Below are 20,887 nucleotides of genomic sequence, written 5' to 3' on the forward strand. Positions count from 1 at the left end.
CTCCTAACTGTATACTGTACCTCACACTCTCTCTGTAATCGGAGACCTCCTAACTGTATACTGTACCTCACACTCTCTCTGTAATCAGAGACCTCCTAACTATATACTGTACCTCACACTCTCTCTGTAATCGGAGACCTCCTAACTGTATACTGTACCTCACACTCTCTCTGTAATCGGAGACCTCCTAACTGTATACTGTACCTCACACCTCTCTCCGTAATCGGAGACCTCCTAACTCTATACTGTACCTCACACTCTCTCTGTAATCAGAGACCTCCTAACTGTATACTGTACCTCACACTCTCTCTGTAATCGGAGACCTCCTAACTGTATACTGTACCTCACACTCTCTCTGTGATCGGAGACCTCCTAACTGTATACTGTACCTCACACCTCTCTGTAATCAGAGACCTCCTAACTGTATACTGTACCTCACACTCTCTCTGTAATCAGAGACCTCCTAACTGTATACTGTACCTCACACCTCTCTCCGTAATGAGACCTCCTAACTGTATACTGTACCTCACACCTCTCTCTGTAATCAGAGACCTCCTAACTGTATTCTGTAGCTCACACCTCTCTCCGTAATCAGAGACCTCCTAACTGTATACTGTACCTCACACTCTCTCCGTAATGGGAGACCTCCTAACTGTATACTGTACCTCACACCTCTCTCTGTAATCGGAGACCTCCTAACTGTATACTGTACCTCACACTCTCTCTGTGATCAGAGACCTCCTAACTGTATACTGTACCTCACACCTCTCTCTGTAATCAGAGACCTCCTAACTGTATTCTGTACCTCACACTCTCTCTGTAATCAGAGACCTCCTAACTGTATACTGTACCTCACACCTCTCTCTGTAATCGGAGACCTCCTAACTGTATACTGTACCTCACACTCTCTCTGTAATCGGAGACCTCCTAACTGTATACTGTACCTCACACCTCTCTCCGTAATCAGAGACCTCCTAACTGTATACTGTACCTCACACCTCTCTCTGTAATCGGAGACCTCCTAACTCTATACTGTACCTCACACTCTCTCTGTAATCGGAGACCTCCTAACTGTATACTGTACCTCACACTCTCTCTGTAATCGGAGACCTCCTAACTGTATACTGTACCTCACACCTCTCTCTGTAATCGGAGACCTCCTAACTGTATACTGTACCTCACACTCTCTCTGTAATCAGAGACCTCCTAACTGTATACTGTACCTCACACTCTCTCTGTAATCGGAGACCTCCTAACTGTATACTGTACCTCACACCTCTCTGTAATCGGAGACCTCCTAACTGTATACTGTACCTCACACTCTCTCTGTAATCAGAGACCTCCTAACTGTATACTGTACCTCACACTCTCTCTGTAATTGGAGACCTCCTAACGGTATACTGTACCTCACACTCTCTCTGTAATCAGAGACCTCCTAACTGTATACTGTACCTCACACTCTCTCCGTAATGGGAGACCTCCTAACTGTATACTGTACCTCACACTCTCTCTGTGATCAGAGACCTCCTAACTGTATACTGTACCTCACACTCTCTCTCTAATCAGAGACCTCCTAACTGTATACTGTACCTCACACTCTCTCTGTAATCAGAGACCTCCTAACTGTATACTGTACCTCACACCTCCCTCCGTAATGGGAGACCTCCTAACTGTATACTGTACCTCACACTCTCTCTGTAATCGGAGACCTCCTAACTGTATACTGTACCTCACACTCTCTCTGTAATCAGAGACCTCCTAACTATATACTGTACCTCACACTCTCTCTGTAATCGGAGACCTCCTAACTGTATACTGTACCTCACACTCTCTCTGTAATCGGAGACCTCCTAACTGTATACTGTACCTCACACCTCTCTCCGTAATCGGAGACCTCCTAACTCTATACTGTACCTCACACTCTCTCTGTAATCAGAGACCTCCTAACTGTATACTGTACCTCACACTCTCTCTGTAATCAGAGACCTCCTAACTGTATTCTGTACCTCACACTCTCTCTGTAATCGGAGACCTCCTAACTGTATACTGTATCTCACACTCTCTCTGTAATCGGAGACCTCCTAACTGTATTCTGTACCTCACACTCTCTCTGTAATCGGAGACCTCCTAACTGTATACTGTACCTCACACTCTCTCCGTAATCAGAGACCTCCTAACTGTATACTGTACCTCACACCTCTCTCCGTAATCGGAGACCTCCTAACTGTATACTAAACCTCACACCTCTCTCTGTAATCAGAGACCTCCTAACTGTATACTGTACCTCACACTCTCTCTGTGATCGGAGACCTCCTAACTGTATACTGTACCTCACACCTCTCTGTAATCAGAGACCTCCTAACTGTATACTGTACCTCACACTCTCTCTGTAATCGGAGACCTCCTAACTGTATACTGTACCTCACACCTCTCTCTGTAATCAGAGACCTCCTCACTGTATACTGTACCTCACACCTCCCTCCGTAATCGGAGACCTCCTAACTGTATACTGTACCTCACACTCTCTCTGTAATCGGAGACCTCCTAACTGTATACTGTACCTCACACTCTCTCTGTAATCGGAGACCTCCTAACTGTATACTGTACCTCACACCTCCCTCCGTAATCGGAGACCTCCTAACTGTATACTGTACCTCACACTCTCTCTGTAATCGGAGACCTCCTAACTGTATACTGTACCTCACACCTCCCTCCGTAATCGGAGACCTCCTAACTGTATACTGTACCTCACACTCTCTCTGTAATCGGAGACCTCCTAACTGTATACTGTACCTCACACCTCTCTCTGTAATCAGAGACCTCCTAACTGTATACTGTACCTCACACTCTCTCTGTGATCGGAGACCTCCTAACTGTATACTGTACCTCACACTCTCTCTGTAATCAGAGACCTCCTAACTGTATACTGTACCTCACACTCTCTCTCTGTAATCAGAGACCTCCTAACTGTATACTGTACCTCACACTCTCTCTGTAATCGGAGACCTCCTAACTGTATTCTGTAGCTCACACCTCTCTCCGTAATCAGAGACCTCCTAACTGTATACTGTACCTCACACTCTCTCCGTAATCAGAGACCTCCTAACTGTATACTGTACCTCACACTCTCTCTGTAATCGGAGACCTCCTAACTGTATACTGTACCTCACACTCTCTCTGTAATCAGAGACCTCCTAACTGTATACTGTACCTCACACCTCTCTCTGTAATCGGAGACCTCCTAACTGTATACTGTACCTCACACCTCTCTCTGTAATCGGAGACCTCCTAACTGTATACTGTACCTCACACCTCTCTCTGTAATCGGAGACCTCCTAACTGTATACTGTACCTCACACCTCTCTCTGTAATCAGAGACCTCCTAACTGTATACTGTACCTCACACCTCTCTCTGTAATCGGAGACCTCCTAACTGTATACTGTACCTCACACTCTCTCTGTAATCGGAGACCTCCTAACTGTATTCTGTACCTCACACTCTCTCTGCAATCAGAGACCTCCTAACTGTATACTGTACCTCACACTCTCTCTGTAATCAGAGACCTCCTAACTGTATACTGTACCTCACACCTCTCTCTGTAATCGGAGACCTCCTAACTGTATACTGTACCTCACACTCTCTCTGTAATCGGAGACCTCCTAACTGTATACTGTACCTCACACCTCTCTCTGTAATCGGAGACCTCCTAACTCTATACTGTACCTCACACTCTCTCTGTAATCGGAGACCTCCTAACTGTATACTGTACCTCACACTCTCTCTGTGATCAGAGACCTCCTAACTGTATACTGTACCTCACACTCTCTCTGTGATCAGAGACCTCCTCACTGTATACTGTACCTCACACCTCTCTCTGTGATCAGAGACCTCCTAACTGTATACTGTACCTCACACCTTTCACTGTAATGAGACCTCCTAACTGTATACTGTACCTCACACCTTTCACTGTAATGAGACCTCCTAACTGTATACTGTACCTCACACCTCTCTCTATGATCAGAGACCTCCTAACTCTATACTGTACCTCACACTCTCTCTGTAATCGGAGACCTCCTAACTGTATACTGTACCTCACACTCTCTCTGTGATCAGAGACCTCCTAACTGTATACTGTACCTCACACTCTCTCTGTGATCGGAGACCTCCTAACTGTATACTGTACCTCATACCTCTCTCTATGATCGGAGACCTCCTAACTGTATACTGTACCTCACACCTCCCTCTGTAATCAAAATAAAACATTAAAATAACCCAGTTAATGTCGGTTAAAAACAGCGCACAGCGGAATGTGCCACGAGCACTTTAAGCATCAAATCATGAAGTTCGGCAATGAACTGAGGTTATGCGCTGAACAGGCTGGGGCTCTTTTTTCTAGAACAGAGAAGGCTGAAGGGTGACCTGACAGTCTTCAAAATTATAGAATGGTTTGATTGGGTCGACGTAGAGAAGATGTTTCCACTTGTGGGGAGACCAAAACTAGGGGCCATAAATATAAGATCGTCACTAATAAATCCAATAGGGAATTAAGGAGAATCTTCTTTACCCAAAGAATGGTTCGAATGTGGAACTTCCTACCACAAGGAGTAGTTGAGGCAAATAGCACAGATGCATTTAAGAGGAAACTAAATAAACACACGAGAGAGAAAGGAATTGAAGGTTATGCTGATAGGTTTAGATGAAGTAGGGAGGGAGGAGGCTCGTGTGGAGCATAAACACTGGCATGGACCAGTTGGGCCGACTGGCCTGTTTCTATGCTGTATGTCCTGTGTAATTCTATATGAAGACCAAAGTGTTTTCTCTACCCTGCTCACACTGTCTGAAATCTTAAAACTTATGATTTCTCCTTTTCCCTGTGACTCCATTGTACCTGAGTGCCAATGGAGAAGTGCTTCCAGGCCTGGGCTTCATATGTTGTGATGTTCTGATACGGCTCAAACTTCCCATCCAACCACTTAAAGATCGTCGAACCGGGCCGAGGCTTCTTATTGGCTGTAGCAACAAAGAGTCCAACATTCGGGATCTCAAAGATCTCAACATCAAGTGTTTCTGAGTTGGTGACCAGATTTTGATATTCCTCCACGTAATCCAGTCTTTCTTTCGCTGGAGAAATTTTTAAAAAAACATCGTAAGATGACAGATCCTCAACTAAGCCTACATTGATTGCCTTGTGTCTCTAGGCCAATTCAGACCCCAATATAGGGGTGAAAAGCCCAGGACTATGATGGGCTGTTAGTTAAGGTTAGACACTATCTCTGGGGGAATTCAAATAAAGAAGGAAAGAAAGATTTGGATTTCTACTGCCCGTTTCACGACCTCAGGATGTCCCAAAGCGCTTTATAGCCAACAAAATACTTTTGATGAAGGACTGATTCCCCAACCAGAGGAAATAGCCTTTCCCTAGTCACTCGAATAAAACTTAACATTTAGAGCCTCTTAAATCTCCTCTTAGCCTTCTCTGCTGAGGGTGTAGTCCCCGTGTCCCCAGGCAATTCTCCAGAAAGATACAGCTCTGTGAAATTTTTACACAATCTGCGATGGCAATCAAACAAATCTCTATATCATTAATCCTATCGTATAATCCACATTTATAACCTCTGAACCTTATAAAGTATGAAGAAACATTTTCTGTTTCCATTAACACTTTGCTAAGTATCTTTCCCTTTCCAATCACATTTAGAATTCTTTTGTAAAGATATTTTCAAAGTCATTTCAACCATCATTCTACTCAAGTGATTTCCTCCACACTGCATAAGGACAGGCAGAGCAAAATCTTTAAGTAGAATCAAAGGTTAAGAAAGAAGAAAAGAACTTGCATTTATATGGTGCCTTTTGCAATATAGGAAACAATTTGTGCACAGCAAGGTCATAAATGATCAGATAATCTGTTTTAGGGATGAATATTGGCCAGGACACTGGGAAGAACTCCCCTGCTCTTTATCAAATAGTGCCATGGAACCTTTTATATCCTTGGTTTAACATCTCATCTGAAAGACCTTACCTCTTAACAAAGCAGACACTCCCTCAGTACTAGTACTGGAGTGTCAGCCTAGATTATGTGCTCAAATCTTTGGAGTGGGACTTGAACCCATGCTGTTTTAACTCAAAGACAAGAGCAGTACCACTGAGCCACAGCGACACTATGACTCACGTGTAAAGTAGTCACTGTTGTAAATGGCCCAATTTATAGGGGCTCTGTACCTTGTCCCTGGAGGTGTATAAACATGGGGCCCAATATGAGGAGGGAGGCGGTTGGCAGCGGGGGGGGGGGGGGGTCGACTGGGCGCATGGGTTTCCCGTTGCAGACCTACGCAGCGGGCGTACTGCGCACCCGCATCACAGGCTGTCAGCAGGAGGAGCCCTATTTAAAGGGGCAGTCCTCCAATGCTCCTCCTGCAGCAAAGAACCAAATTGGCAGCATGGAGCAGCCCAGAGGCAAGGCTGCTCCAAGGTTTTCTGACTCCTCACTCCAGGTGCCGCTCGATGGGGTCAGGAGGAGGAGGGAAACGTTTTTCCCAGCGGACGGGAGGAAGTGGCCTGCCTCGGCCACCAAGAAGGCCTGGCTCGAGGGGGCAGAGGAGGTCAGCAGCAGCAGTAACATCTCCCGCACCGGGGTCCAGTGCAGGAAACGCTTTAATGACCTAACCAGGTCAGCCAAAGTGAGTATACTTACGCATTCTCCAACACTCCGTCTTCCACATCACCTCCACCACCACACAACTCCTTCCGCACTGCCACCACAACGCTCTCGCATCACTCCTCACATCCACTCAACCATCATCCTCACCTTGCCTGCATGTACTCACTGCCCCAGTTCCCATTCAAACACTACCACACAACCCAATCCTCATACAATCTCATGGCTATGTCTCACACGCACCCTCCCGTGCATCTCCCTCACGCTCACCCCCACCCACACCAATGCATGCAGCGGGTCACTATACAACCATCACTCAATCATGCCTCTCTGTGTTTTGCCTTGATAGAAGAGATGGCAGAAGGCCCAGGAGAGGGATGATGGCGAAAGGGGGCATGGAAGTGGGGACGTCTCGCAAAGCACTTCCACGTCTCACCTGTTGCCCCTCTCTCAACCAGTACCCGTATGCTGCCTCCTCTCCAGGTGGTCGAGTCTGCCCCTGCACAGGTGCAGGTGGAGCAGTCTTTGGAGGGGCCCTCACGGGCACCAAAACCCAGAGGGCGTCGGCCCAAAGCATCTAATTGGTCAGGGCATGGACAAGAGCAACCTGCTTCTATCTCTGCTCCAGCCACAGGTGAAGCACCATGTAGGGGTAGTAGGAAGCGTAAGGCAACGGTTTTGTGAGCACAACGGGGATGCACAATAAATCTTATTATTATCACCACTACTGCCACGTCTTGGCCATTCTTGACTGGCTTGTGCAATAAGTCCCTTTCATGAGGTTCACCATGAACACCCACACTTGATGCCACCCATTGGCTCACTCTACAGTGGGTGTAGGTGTAGTTGCACCACTGTTTTGTGCAGGGGGCAGGGGAGGGGGGTGGTTTGGCCGCTGCTTTGTCCAGGTGATGGGGACTGGACTCTTCACACTGTCTGATGTTAGGAGAACCATTCACATATCAGTGACTCCCTGGCCTCACGAGCAGCCAGGTGAGCCACTGTTCTGCCCATGGGTTGCTCCTCCTCCTCGGCCTCCTCCTCCTCCTCAAAATGGGTGGCAGATGTGGATGGGGCTTCCTCAAGTGGCACCCCTCTCTGTTGTGCCACGTTGTGCAGGGCACAACACACGACTATAATGCGTCCCACTCTGTCAGGTGCGTATTGAAGCACTCCTCCAGAACGATCAAAGCACCTGAAGCACATCTTGAGCAGCCCAATTGTAGACCGGGTAGCGATGTGGCTGTCGTTATAGCAACGCTGTTGCTCGGTGGTGGGGTTCCTCAGAGGTGTCATGAGCCACATGTGCAGGGGGTATCCCTTGTCCCTGAGGAGCCAGCCCTTGCGGGTGTTCGGTGCGTGGAAGAGGGGCGGGATGTTGGACTCCCGGAGGATGAAGGAATTGTGGCAGCTGCCAGGGTATCTGGCGCACACGTGAAGGAATCTCTTGCGGTGGTCACAGATGAGCTGAGTTTTGATGGAGTGATAGCCCTTCCTGTTAATGAACAGTCCTGGCTCGTGTGGAGGTGCTCGTATTGCTATATGGGTGCAATCGATTACACCCTGCACCCCTGGGAAGCCAGCCACAGTGTGGAATCCAACTGCCCTCTCCATCTGGCTGAGGTCATCCATGGGGAAGTTGACATAGTGCGAGGCCCTGCAGAACAAGCCGTTGGTGACCTCCCTTATGCACTTGTGTGCAGACGACTGAGAGGCCCTGGCAATGTCCCCGGTGGCACCCTGAAACGATCTGGAGGCAAAGAAGTTGAGGGCAGTGGTGACTTTGACAGCGACAGGTAAGAAGATGCTGCTCGGTCCATCCAGGAGCAGCTCGGCATTAAGGAGGCTGCAGATGTCTGCGACGACCTGGTGATTGACTCTGAGCCTCCGTATGCACTGCTCCTCAGAGAGGTCCAGGAAGCTGAGCTTCGGTCCGTAGACCCTCTGGTGAGGGTAGTGCCTTCTGCGACGCATCTCTGTCTGTGGTTGCCCTCCCTCCTGCTCTGCAGGTGGATGTGTCGCAGCGCTGTGTTGTGGAGCTCCACGTGTCAGAGGTGGACGGCGTGGCCGGCGAGGCTGGTGATGCTGTTCATCCTCCGATGAGGTCATGACCGCAGCTATGGCGGCCCCCATCTGGAAGATATACGTTTGAGGGGGTCCGCAAGGTAGGTAAATGTGTCTGCACACCGGGGTTGAGGTTACAAGTTGGTGAATTTTAGTGTTAGGAGGAGGGTGGTGCAGGCCAAACTTTGTCCAAAGTGACAGAGTGGCCTCCTGTAATGAGTGAGGGTCTCCCCCTCCCCCTCCCCCTCCCCCACCCCCACCACCCATCTGTCAAATGGACCTTTACAGCTCCCACTGGCCGGTGGCTGCAACATGTCTGTTTCAACTGGGAGTGTTTCCCCCAGTTCGGGAAACACGCTCAGTTTGGATGAAAATCCCACCCTTCCTAAAATATCCTCCCAATCAGGTCTGGAAACGACCTGAACTATCTAATTAATTGGCTTTAATTGCCGGTGGGAGTCCTGCATGCGGGGGCTGCGCGCGCATCTAAGCCTCTCATTGGGGAATCCAGAAGTGGGCGGGTTGGAGCCGGGCTCCGGACCTGACCCGGGAATCCCTGATTTTGGCAGCCTCCCCGCCACGAACGCATCGGCTCGGCCATCTGAAAATTGACCCCATGGTCTATGTGACTGTGGGCTGGTACAAACAGCACTCTAGTTTCTCTGTGTGACCCTTCAGACCCAAAGAGCTCTGAAACAGACTACCACTATTCCGTCACCTCAAGCTTCCCACTTGGGCCACAGATTAAACTCGTGCTTTTGATACCAAGGTTCCAAGCCACAGTTGGTGCTTTGCTGCTGTTTCTGCAAGTGTGGCACAGACAGAGGGTTCTATTTCTGTGTCCTTTTTAAAGTTAAGCCCAATTGTAACATCTTAAGCTCCTCGGGCTGTATTCTGAAATCTTTTTAACAATCCAAAAAGTAATTATTTCCAGGCTTTGGCAGCTGGCCCATTTTGTGTCACACACATCACACATTGTCAGCAACCTGCATTCACAAAAGGCGGGTAAATAGAGGCAGATTTGTCTTGACATGCTGTTAACTGTTCAGCCTGTTTTATAAACACCTCTGTTGCCTCTTAGTAGTGACTGTGGAGAGATGCGCATTGTGGTCCCTGTGCGGTTTAGTTTGATGTGCAATTTGTAGCTGTATTTTTTGGAATGTTTTGCATGGTGTCTGTGTGAATGTGTTAAATTCTATCCCTTTAGTCTTAAACTGTTTTAGACCGGTCACCCATCACCCCTGTGCTCGCTGACCTACATTGGCTCCCAGTCCGGCAATGCCTCGATTTTAAAATTCTCATCCTTGTGTTCAGATCCCTCCATTGTCTCGCCGCTCCCTGTCTCTATAACCTCCTCCAGACATACCATAACCCTAACCCTCGGAGGCCTCTACACTCCTTCAATTCTGGCCTCTTGCGCATCCCCTATTTCCTTCGCTCCACCATTGGCGGTTGTGTCTTCAGCTGCCCAGGCCCTAAGCTCTGGAATTCCCTCCTTAAACTTCTCCACCTCTCTCTCTCCTCCTTTAAGATGCACCTTAAAATTTACCTCTTTGGCCAAGCTTTTGGTCACCTGTCCAATATCTCCTGATGTGGCTTGGTGTCAAATTTTTTTCTGATAATGCTCCTGTGAAGCAGCTTGGGATGTTTTACTACATTAAAGGTGCTATATGAATGCTGTTGTTGTTATTACCTGTGCTTTTAAAGGGGTGGCTTGCTTTGTTTAGTTTGAGCCGTGAGCAGAGAACTAGAGTCCACGAGTATAAATTTATTAAACCTCAATCGATGTTAGAGAAGAGAAGAAACTATTTTCTCACAGAGCAGTGGTACATGGAAAGGACTTTAGCATAAGCAGTCAATGTGGCATCAATTAGCTCCTTCAAATCGGAACCAGATTAAATATTCAGCCAGGAATGTGACAGAAGGTTATAGGGGTAAATAGAGATAATCAAATAATCCATGGAACACCATGTTTCCTGTCCTGTAGCCAAGGAAAGGTCAGATGTGAAAAGCAACCAGCCAGAGTTGAATAGTGGAGATGTGGAAAGGGTTGAATTCTCTGGAGATTTAGGGATCGGAGGATGTTTCTGTCGACTTTCTCCTCAGGAGATTAGATGGATAGGTTTGAGTTCAAGACACAAGAAGTGAGCTTCATGACTTGTCCTTGTTCCATGATTTCTTACCCTCTTATTTAGTTTAATTTCAGCTTAATGAAGGCCTTATCAATGAAAGAAATTACTGGATTTTTGAAGTTTTTTTTTAACCAATATTACAAATTGTAATTTTTTTCATATCAATGTGTTTTATTGGGGTAACCTAGCTGTTTGGTGGCCTGTTTCTGAAATGAAACTGAGTTAAAGACTCAGCAGAAAGAGGAAACTTTGGGGGTGATTTAGTGAATACACAAAGGCAGCAGGGAACCTCATCTGCCGCTGGTGCATAGCGGAAAGTTGCTTGTGGGAACCAATGGTGCTCTCGGCACTAAGTCTACATGAACTAGTGTCAGCCGTGGCTCAGTTGGTTGGGAGTTCAAATCCCACTCCAGAAACTTAAACACAAAATCCAGGCTGACACCTCAATGCAGCGCTGCACTTCGAGAGGTGCTGTCTTTTGGATCAGACACTAGGCCGGAACTTGCTCCGACCGACGTGGCAAGGCTGTCCACACATTCCGTGGACAAACAGTACAAAGAGTGGTCTCCAACATCCACTTGCTCCCTCTTCAATTTTGTTTAAGTTCAGCACAGGTTCATTCGGATCCGATAGAGACTGCGGGAGTGGAAGACACGCCCACAGAATCTGTCAAGAAGAGAAGTCCCCCCCACAACTAGAAATCATCCCTTCATAGATAACCTCTGTACGTTCGTGTAAATTAAAAGTTAACATATCTTATCATAAGAAACCAAGCAAATTATTTAATTTAGTGAAACTTACAGAAGTTAAAAGTAAAAAAAAATTAAAAACAAACTTTTTTTTAATGATCAAAAAATATTAAAATAAGAGTGATTTGACATTCCACATTTTAAAAATTGAATTTTAATGTTTCGCAGTCATTAACAGTCACCGCGCTTTTAAAAAGTAATGTAGAGCTGGTATTTTCCAGTGTACCTTTTGGTGGTGTAAGTATCTTGGTTCCAGCTGGGTAGATAGGTAAGTTTACGAATGTTGGAAGATTTTATTGATTGTAGTGTGGCATGGCCCTTTAATTCGGTCCTGTCACGCCGCTGGTGAACCAATGGGAGCAAGTTCACAATTTCCTGGTTTTTGTTAGCATTCATGAACTTGCTTCCCGGGATTCACCAGCGGAGAGAGAGGATGCCATTAAGGAACGGCGTCCTTGGGCGAGCAATTTATGCCCCCATAAACCGAGGCTCCATCTCCCCTCTCGGTGGATATAAACGTTCCCACAGCAGTATTTGGAAGAAAAGCAGGGGGAGTTCTCCCCGATGTCCTGGCCAATATTTACCCCTCAACCAACATCACTAAAGAACAGATTATCTGGTCATTATCACATTTCTGTTTGTGGGAGCTTGCTGTGCACAAGTTGGCTGCCATGTCTTTTACATTGCAACAGTTACTACACTTCAAAAAAAGTACTTCATTGGCTGTAAAGCGCTTTGGGACATCCTGAGGTTGTGAAAGGCGCTATATAAATGGAAGTTCTTTCTTTCTTTGCATACTCGATTGATTTACTAGCAGCCTCACCAAGAGGTAGAACTAAAAACAATGCATCTGTACTGTAATTATATTTTCGCATTACCTTTTAAGATGGACACCCAGTTCTTGCCATCACAGATAAATAGGCCTTTATTGAAGACGTCAAACCAGAGGCGGCCAGCTTCAGTCTCAGTGCAGGGTGGGTGGCTTCCAACCGTCACCTTCACTTCCGCTTCTGAATTCAACACAGAGTAGGTCAGCAACATTCTAATCTCTCTAGAAACAAGTAATCAAAATGGAGACCGTAGACTGCAATAGGTCCAGATGCACTTCACATTCCATCCGGGTCAATATTCAGACATCTCCATCGACATTTTAACATAGTAAACCATCCCAAGACGCTTCAAAGGAGCGTTATCAAACAGAATTTGACACCGAGCTACATAAGGAGATATTAGGACAGGTGACCAAAAGCTTGGTCAAAGACGTAGTTCTTAAGGAGCAATTTAAAGGAGGAGAGAGGCGGAGAGGTTTAGGGAAGGAATTTCAGAGTTTAGGGCAGAGGCAGCTGAAGGCACGGCCGCCAATGGTGGAGTGACGAAAATCGGGGATGCGCAAGGGGCCAGAATTGGAGATGTGCAAAGATCTCGGAGGACTGTAGGGCTGGAGGAGGTTAGAGATAGGGAGGGGCGAGGCCATGGAGGGATTTGAACACAAGGATGAGAATTTTAATATTGAGGCATTGCTGGACCAGGAGTCAGGGTATATCCACAGGGACAGAAAATGACACAATTACCAGTTCCCTCCTCCACTACCCTAAAGGCAGTGACTCATGTTGAGGTACAATTCCATGGGTGTCTCCATCCCTCCCATTCCACACCCTAAGTGATTGTTCTTTACGTGAGATGTCTAGGCAATAACTTGCATTTATATAGCACCTTTAACATAGTAAAACATCCCAAGGCACTTGACAGAAGAGAAAAGGGAGTGGAGGCTGAGCCTTCGCAGCAGGGTTGAGATAGATGAGAAAAAGCTTGGTCGAAGAGATGTATTTTAAGAAGCCTTTTAAACACAGATGGGAAGCAGAGAGATAGAGGGGGAAAAATTGGATAAGGGTCCATTCTGGGCGATGGTAGAGTGATGCATTACCACCCCGCACCCAATGGACCCTTCGCAGGCAGCACATGAACTTCATGCTGCCTGCTACCTACCATGAAATCTCTGCGCAGCCCTCGCTGCTGAGAAGCTGCACGGAGAATGAGGAAGTTGGAAGTGGGGCGTGCACAGCGCACATCATCAGCAGCCTGCACTACTTAAAGGTGGAGGCACATTTCAAATGGCAGGTACACAGCTAACTAGGAGAAGGGAGAATGGCTATGAGAGTAGCTGCACCAGCAAGACAGAGGGCTCCACGCTGCTCCGATGATGCTTTCGAGGCCCTGGTGGAAGGCGTGGACCAAAGGAGGACAAGCATGTACCCGCAGGTTGGCCGGAGACCCCCCCAGACTACAGCTGCGCAGGCATTGGCAGGCTGTGGCGCAGGAAGTGAACGCTAGGAGCATCACACCACGCACGTGGGTGCAGTGCCGGAAGAAGTTTAATGATTTGACACGAGTGGTCAAGGTGAGTGAATACAAGTGTCAAGTGACACATTCCACCAACTGCACCACTGCTCCATGCACAACACCTCCCATTACCCACCCACCCATCAACAAACATATGCAATGCTGCATCTCACCCGCACATAGTGCCACACTTGCAGACCACACATCCACCACTCACAAGTCACACAAACTGGCAGCTATTCGACCATGACTGGCACATCACCCACACACCTTGCAGGATACTCACAGACACACTGTCCTCTGTCTTGCAGGAGAAGGTGGCGCATAACAGCCGGCAGCAGGAGGGACCTACGGGTGGACGGACACGCCTACACATCCTCACCCCCCTAGAGGAGACAGTGCTTCAGATCATTGGGCAGGCCGTCGCTGCAGCTGTGACAATGCCACGCTGGAGGTCCTGATGAAGGGGGTCTCTGCATATTTAATGCTCCTTCTCCTTTCCCACATCTCCCTCCTCCCATAATCTTTTCTGACTCACGTGCTGCACATGCTGCCAGCACACACGTCTTACTTGCCCCTCTCCCCACTCCACAACTCAACCTGTTTCCCTTTGTCATTGCAGATACCTAAGAACACGTGACGGCACCGTCCGGGGAGGAGGAGGAGGAGGAGGAGTTGGACACTGAAGCCACACCGTCACTCGATCTGACACTTGCTCCACCAGCTCAGAGACTGACACTGCATTTCCTTTAGAGGTTAGGTTAGAGAAGGGATCTGCACGTGGTGAGACACCTAGCACAAGTGTACAGGAGTCGGGGCGGAGGGAACGGATTCCACAGGTGCCAGCTCGCCGGAGGGCGAGGTCACTCACTAGTTCTGAGTAGAGAAGTCAGATGAGGACTTTGATGGGCCAGGCTACAGAAGACGGCTGATGGGCGTACACCACCAAATGCTTGGGGCACTGGAAAGCCTGCGCACAATGAGAAGGGGCATGGAGGAGTCCAGCTCCAACTTGGCCTGGGCTTTGTGCAGAGCTTGGAGCCCATCCTCTCCAACATGGAACGGGTGGTCACCTCCATCAACACACCTGTGGAACCCACCATGATACAATGTCTGATGACCGATGTCGCTGCTTCCATTGCAGCACAAACCGATGTCATCAAAGGTCTATAAGCTATGGGGGCTGCTCAGACTGCTGCAATGGAAGCTCAGACTGCTGCTATTGTGGCTCTGGGGACCACTGTGGAACGGGGCTTCCAGGGCATCACAGCACTCCAGCAATCCGTTCTCCAGCTGATCACCGGGATTGCTGAGGTGCCGCCCCGGGAGAGTGGCAATGGCGCCATGGCAGTCAGACCTGCTGTCCTCTCTCAGGATGACAGCCTTCCTGCTCCCACCCCAACCATTCCGCCAATGCCCTTGTTGTTGCCTATCAGCCAGCCCATGCAGCGGTGGTGCAGTCTGAAGCCAGGCCCTCCAGGCCCAGAGCTACTCGAGGTCGTCCTCCAAGGCCATCTGCACGTTCCTCAATTGAAGACCAGCAGCCTTCCACCACCCATACTCCAGCCACCGGGGATTCACCTCGTAGGAGCACTAGGATAAGTAAAGGCACTTGATCAACAGGCACTAAGGGAATGCACATGGGTGAATAGTTCTGTTCTGTTTCCATAAATTTATTTGTTAATTGATAAATGTGACTTTGAATTTGCGTTTGGTGGTGGTTTTTATTTGTGCGATGAGCTGAGAGGGAAACAAATGTGTAATCAGATGGAGGGCGATTTGATGGTCATGTGGGAACGTACAGGTGGGGATTGTAGGACTGTAGGTGAGCTCGGGGATGTATTTGACATTATTGATAGCGGGCACGGATCAGGCGAGCACGCAGAGCCCTTGCAGACAAGGCATGTGGTTCCTGGTGTACCCTTGTGTCTTCCTCCACTTCCTCCTCCGGCTCCTCCTCCCCCTTCCCCTCAGCCTCTTCCTCCACCTCCTCCTCCTCCTCAGCCTCTTCCTCCTCCTCCTCCACTGGAGGGCTTCTCCAGAATGGTCCAGGCAGTGGAAGTGTTGTTTGAGGAGGCCTATGGTGTGCTCCATGACGTTTCATGTGGCAGCATGGTTCTCATTATAGGCCTGCTGTGCACATGTGCGTGGGTTCCTGACCGGTGTCATGAGCCATGGCGTGAGGGGATAGCCCTTGTCGCCCAGTAGCCAGCCTTTGACTTGCCGAGTCGGGTGAAAGATAGCTGGCACGTTGGACTGCCGCATGACGAAGGCATCGTGACTACTCCCAGGGTGGCGGGCATCGACCTCCATGATGCGATGCGTGTGGTCGCACACCAGCTGCACATTGAGGGCAGCCCTTTTGGTTGACGAAGACGGCTGAGTTGATGTGTGGGGCATGTAGGGCAATATGTGTGCAGTCAATGGCACCATGGGGAAGCCAGCAATGTGAATTAACCCCCGTCCTCGCTCGTTCTGCTTGTCTCTGTGGAGAGGGAAGGTGATGAACCTGTTCCTCATCTGGTACAGTGCGTCCGTGACCTCCCTTATGCAGCAGTGCACTGCCTACTGCGAGATGTTGCACGTCGCCAGCAGAGGCCTGAAATGGTCCTGAGCCGTTGAGTTGAGCGTTAAGGTCAAAAATGGTGTGTATCTCTTTAAATCAGCGTTGCACACTGATTGCATGCATTTTCTCCCTACTTTACATGCTTCCAGCGTTCGGTATTTGCTCATGCGCTAATTCCTATACCAAGATATCTGGCGTACGTCACGCAGGAAAAGTGCGTGCGCATCCAAGAAGCCATCTTGGATATCAGAGAGGCCGTGTAGCGCTGAAACAACGGGCGCTACACGGCCCAATTTAGCGCCCAGAGGGTATTAGGAAGAGAGTTAGAATCAGAGAAAATTTAAGGCACAGAGCAGGCCATTAGGCCCATCTTGTCTGCATCAGCCAAAAATGAGCCACCCAGTCTAATCCCACTTTCCAGCACTTGGTCCGTAGCCTTGTAGGTGATGGCACTTCAAGTGCGTATCCAGGTACTTTTTAAATTGTTGAGGGTTTCTGCCTCTACCGCCCTTTCAGGCAGTGAGTTCCAGACCCCCACCCTCTGGGTGAAAAGCTTTTTCCTCACCTCCCCTCTAATCCTTCTACTAATCACTTTAAATCTTTGCCTCCTGGTTATTGACCTCTCTACTAAGGGAAATATACCCTTTCAACCACTCTATCTAGGCCTCTCATAATTTTATTCATCTCAATTAAATCTCCCCTCAGCCAACTCTGTTCTAAAGTATGCCTTCTTAACCACCTTATCTACCTGTCCTGCTACCTTCAGGGATCTGTGGACATGCACTCCAAGGTCCCTCACTTCCTCTACACCTCTCAGTATCCTCCCATTTATTGTCTATTCTCTTGCCTCTTTGCCCTCCACAAATGCATTACCTCACACTTCTCCAGATTGAATTCCATTTGCCACTTTTCTGCCCACCTGACCAGTCCATTGACATCTTCCTGCAGTCTACAGCTTTCCTCCTCACTATCAACCACACGGCCAATTTTCATATCATCTGCAAACTTCCTAATTATGCCCCCTACATTTAAGTCCAAATCATTAATATTTATCACAAAAAGCAAGGGACCTAGTACCTTGCGGAACCCCACTGGAAACAGCTTTCAGTCACAAAAACACTCGTCGACCATTACCCTTTGCTTCCTGCAACTGAGCCAGTTCACGTGGTAACAACTGAAGGCTCTGCCACTAAAAGTGGAATGGAGGGCGGGTAGGGGAATCACAGGAGTCCAGAGTTTGCTAATGAGGACAAGAATGTTAAATTTAATGTATTGGAGGACAGTAAGTATAAATGGTCTATTCAATATGGGCAACATCGTAGTGAGTGTGAGTTGGTTATTAAATATGGGCGGCATCACAGTGAGTGTGAGTGAGTTATTAAATATGGATGGTATCAGTGTGAGTGTGTGGGTCATTGAATATGGGCAGTATCATGGTGAGAGTGTGTGGGTTATTAAATATGGGCAGTATCATGGTGAGAGTGTGTGGGTTATTAAATATGGGCAGTATCATGGTGAGAGTGTGTGGGTTATTAAATATGGGCAGTATCATGGTGAGAGTGTGTGGGTTATTGAATATGGGCAGTATCAGTGTGAGTGTGTGGGTTATTAAATATGGGCAGTATCATGGTGAGAGTGTGTGGGTTATTGAATATGGGCAGTATCATGGTGAGAGTGTGTGGGTTATTAAATATGGGCAGTATCATGGTGAGAGTGTGTGGGTTATTAAATATGGGCAGTATCATGGTGAGAGTGTGTGGGTCATTGAATATGGGCAGTATCATGGTGAGAGTGTGTGGGTCATTGAATATGGGCAGTATCATGGTGAGAGTGTGTGGGTCATTGAATATGGGCAGTATCATGGTGAGAGTGTGTGGGTCATTGAATATGGGCAGTATCATGGTGAGAGTGTGTGGGTTATTGAATATGGGCAGTATCATGGTGAGAGTGTGTGGGTCATTGAATATGGGCAGTATCATGGTGAGAGTGTGTGGGTTATTGAATATGGGCAGTATCATGGTGAGAGTGTGTGGGTTATTAAATATGGGCAGTATCAGTGTGAGTGTGTGGGTTATTGAATATGGGCAGTATCATGGTGAGAGTGTGTGGGTTATTGAATATGGGCAGTATCATGGTGAGAGTGTGTGGGTTATTGAATATGGGCAGTATCATGGTGAGAGTGTGTGGGTTATTAAATATGGGCAGTATCATGGTGAGAGTGTGTGGGTCATTGAATATGGGCAGTATCATGGTGAGAGTGTGTGGGTTATTAAATATGGGCAGTATCAGTGTGAGTGTGTGGGTTATTGAATATGGGCAGTATCATGGTGAGAGTGTGTGGGTTATTGAATATGGGCAGTATCATGGTGAGAGTGTGTGGGTTATTAAATATGGGCAGTATCAGTGTGAGTGTGTGGGTTATTGAATATGGGCAGTATCATGGTGAGAGTGTGTGGGTTATTGAATATGGGCAGTATCATGGTGAGAGTGTGTGGGTTATTAAATATGGGCAGTATCATGGTGAGAGTGTGTGGGTTATTAAATATGGGCAGTATCATGGTGAGAGTGTGTGGGTCATTGAATATGGGCAGTATCATGGTGAGAGTGTGTGGGTTATTAAATATGGGCAGTATCATGGTGAGAGTGTGTGGGTTATTAAATATGGGCAGTATCATGGTGAGAGTGTGTGGGTCATTGAATATGGGCAGTATCATGGTGAGAGTGTGTGGGTTATTGAATATGGGCAGTATCATGGTGAGAGTGTGTGGGTCATTGAATATGGGCAGTATCATGGTGAGAGTGTGTGGGTCATTGAATATGGGCAGTATCATGGTGAGAGTGTGTGGGTTATTGAATATGGGCAGTATCATGGTGAGAGTGTGTGGGTTATTAAATATGGGCAGTATCATGGTGAGAGTGTGTGGGTTATTAAATATGGGCAGTATCATGGTGAGAGTGTGAGTGGGTCATTGAATATGGGCAGTATCATGGTGAGAGTGTGAGTGGGTCATTGAATATGGGCAGTATCATGGTGAGAGTGTGTGGGTTATTAAATATGGGCAGTATCATGGTGAGAGTGTGTGGGTTATTAAATATGGGCAGTATCATGGTGAGAGTGTGTGGGTTATTGAATATGGGCAGTATCATGGTGAGAGTGTGTGGGTTATTGAATATGGGCAGTATCATGGTGAGAGTGTGTGGGTTATTAAATATGGGCAGTATCATGGTGAGAGTGTGTGGGTTATTGAATATGGGCAGTATCATGGTGAGAGTGTGTGGGTTATTGAATATGGGCAGTATCATGGTGAGAGTGTGTGGGTTATTTATTATGGGCAGTATCATGGTGAGAGTGTGTGGGTTATTAAATATGGGCAGTATCATGGTGAGAGTGTGTGGGTTATTGAATATGGGCAGTATCATGGTGAGAGTGTGTGGGTTATTGAATATGGGCAGTATCATGGTGAGAGTGTGTGGGTTATTAAATATGGGCAGTATCATGGTGAGAGTGTGTGGGTTATTGAATATGGGCAGTATCATGGTGAGAGTGTGTGGGTCATTGAATATGGGCAGTATCATGGTGAGAGTGTGTGGGTCATTGAATATGGGCAGTATCATGGTGAGAGTGTGTGGGTCATTAAATATGGGCAGTATCATGGTGAGAGTGTGTGGGTTATTAAATATGGGCAGTATCATGGTGAGAGTGTGTGGGTTATTGAATATGGGCAGTATCATGGTGAGAGTGTGTGGGTTATTGAATATGGGCAGTATCATGGTGAGAGTGTGTGGGTCATTGAATATGGGCAGTATCATGGTGAGAGTGTGTGGGTCATTGAATATGGGCAGTATCATGGTGAGAGTGTGTGGGTTATTGAATATGGGCAGTATCATGGTGAGAGTGTGTGGGTCATTGAATATGGGCAGTATCATGGTGAGAGTGTGTGGGTTATTAAATATGGGCAGTATCATGGTGAGAGTGTGTGGGTTATTAAATATGGGCAGTATCATGGTGAGAGTGTGTGGGTTATTAAATATGGGCAGTATCATGGTGAGAGTGTGTGGGTTATTGAATATGGGCAGTATCATGGTGAGAGTGTGTGGGTTATTAAATATGGGCAGTATCATGGTGAGAGTGTGTGGGTCATTGAATATGGGCAGTATCATGGTGAGAGTGTGTGGGTTATTGAATATGGGCAGTATCATGGTGAGAGTGTGTGGGTTATTGAATATGGGCAGTATCATGGTGAGAGTGTGTGGGTCATTGAATATGGGCAGTATCATGGTGAGAGTGTGTGGGTCATTGAATATGGGCAGTATCATGGTGAGAGTGTGTGGGTTATTAAATATGGGCAGTATCATGGTGAGAGTGTGTGGGTTATTGAA

The 20,887-nt window shown here is 47.5% G+C and overlaps 1 protein-coding gene across 1 annotated transcript in view; it reads right to left on the bottom strand.

Moving 5' to 3' along the window:
• tspearb (thrombospondin-type laminin G domain and EAR repeats b) overlaps positions 1-20,887 on the bottom strand; it is a 194,627-nt gene that overhangs the window by 79,150 nt on the left and 94,590 nt on the right. The window contains exons 6-7 of the mRNA XM_067988225.1: positions 12,480-12,611; positions 4,890-5,122 (exon numbers count right to left, since the gene is read on the bottom strand). Coding sequence (XP_067844326.1) covers positions 4,890-5,122; positions 12,480-12,611 — 365 coding nt within the window. The remainder of the gene's footprint in view (positions 1-4,889; positions 5,123-12,479; positions 12,612-20,887) is intronic.

Source organism: Heptranchias perlo, chromosome 7 (genome assembly GCF_035084215.1).
Source record: "Heptranchias perlo isolate sHepPer1 chromosome 7, sHepPer1.hap1, whole genome shotgun sequence".
Lineage (NCBI taxonomy): Eukaryota > Metazoa > Chordata > Chondrichthyes > Hexanchiformes > Hexanchidae > Heptranchias > Heptranchias perlo.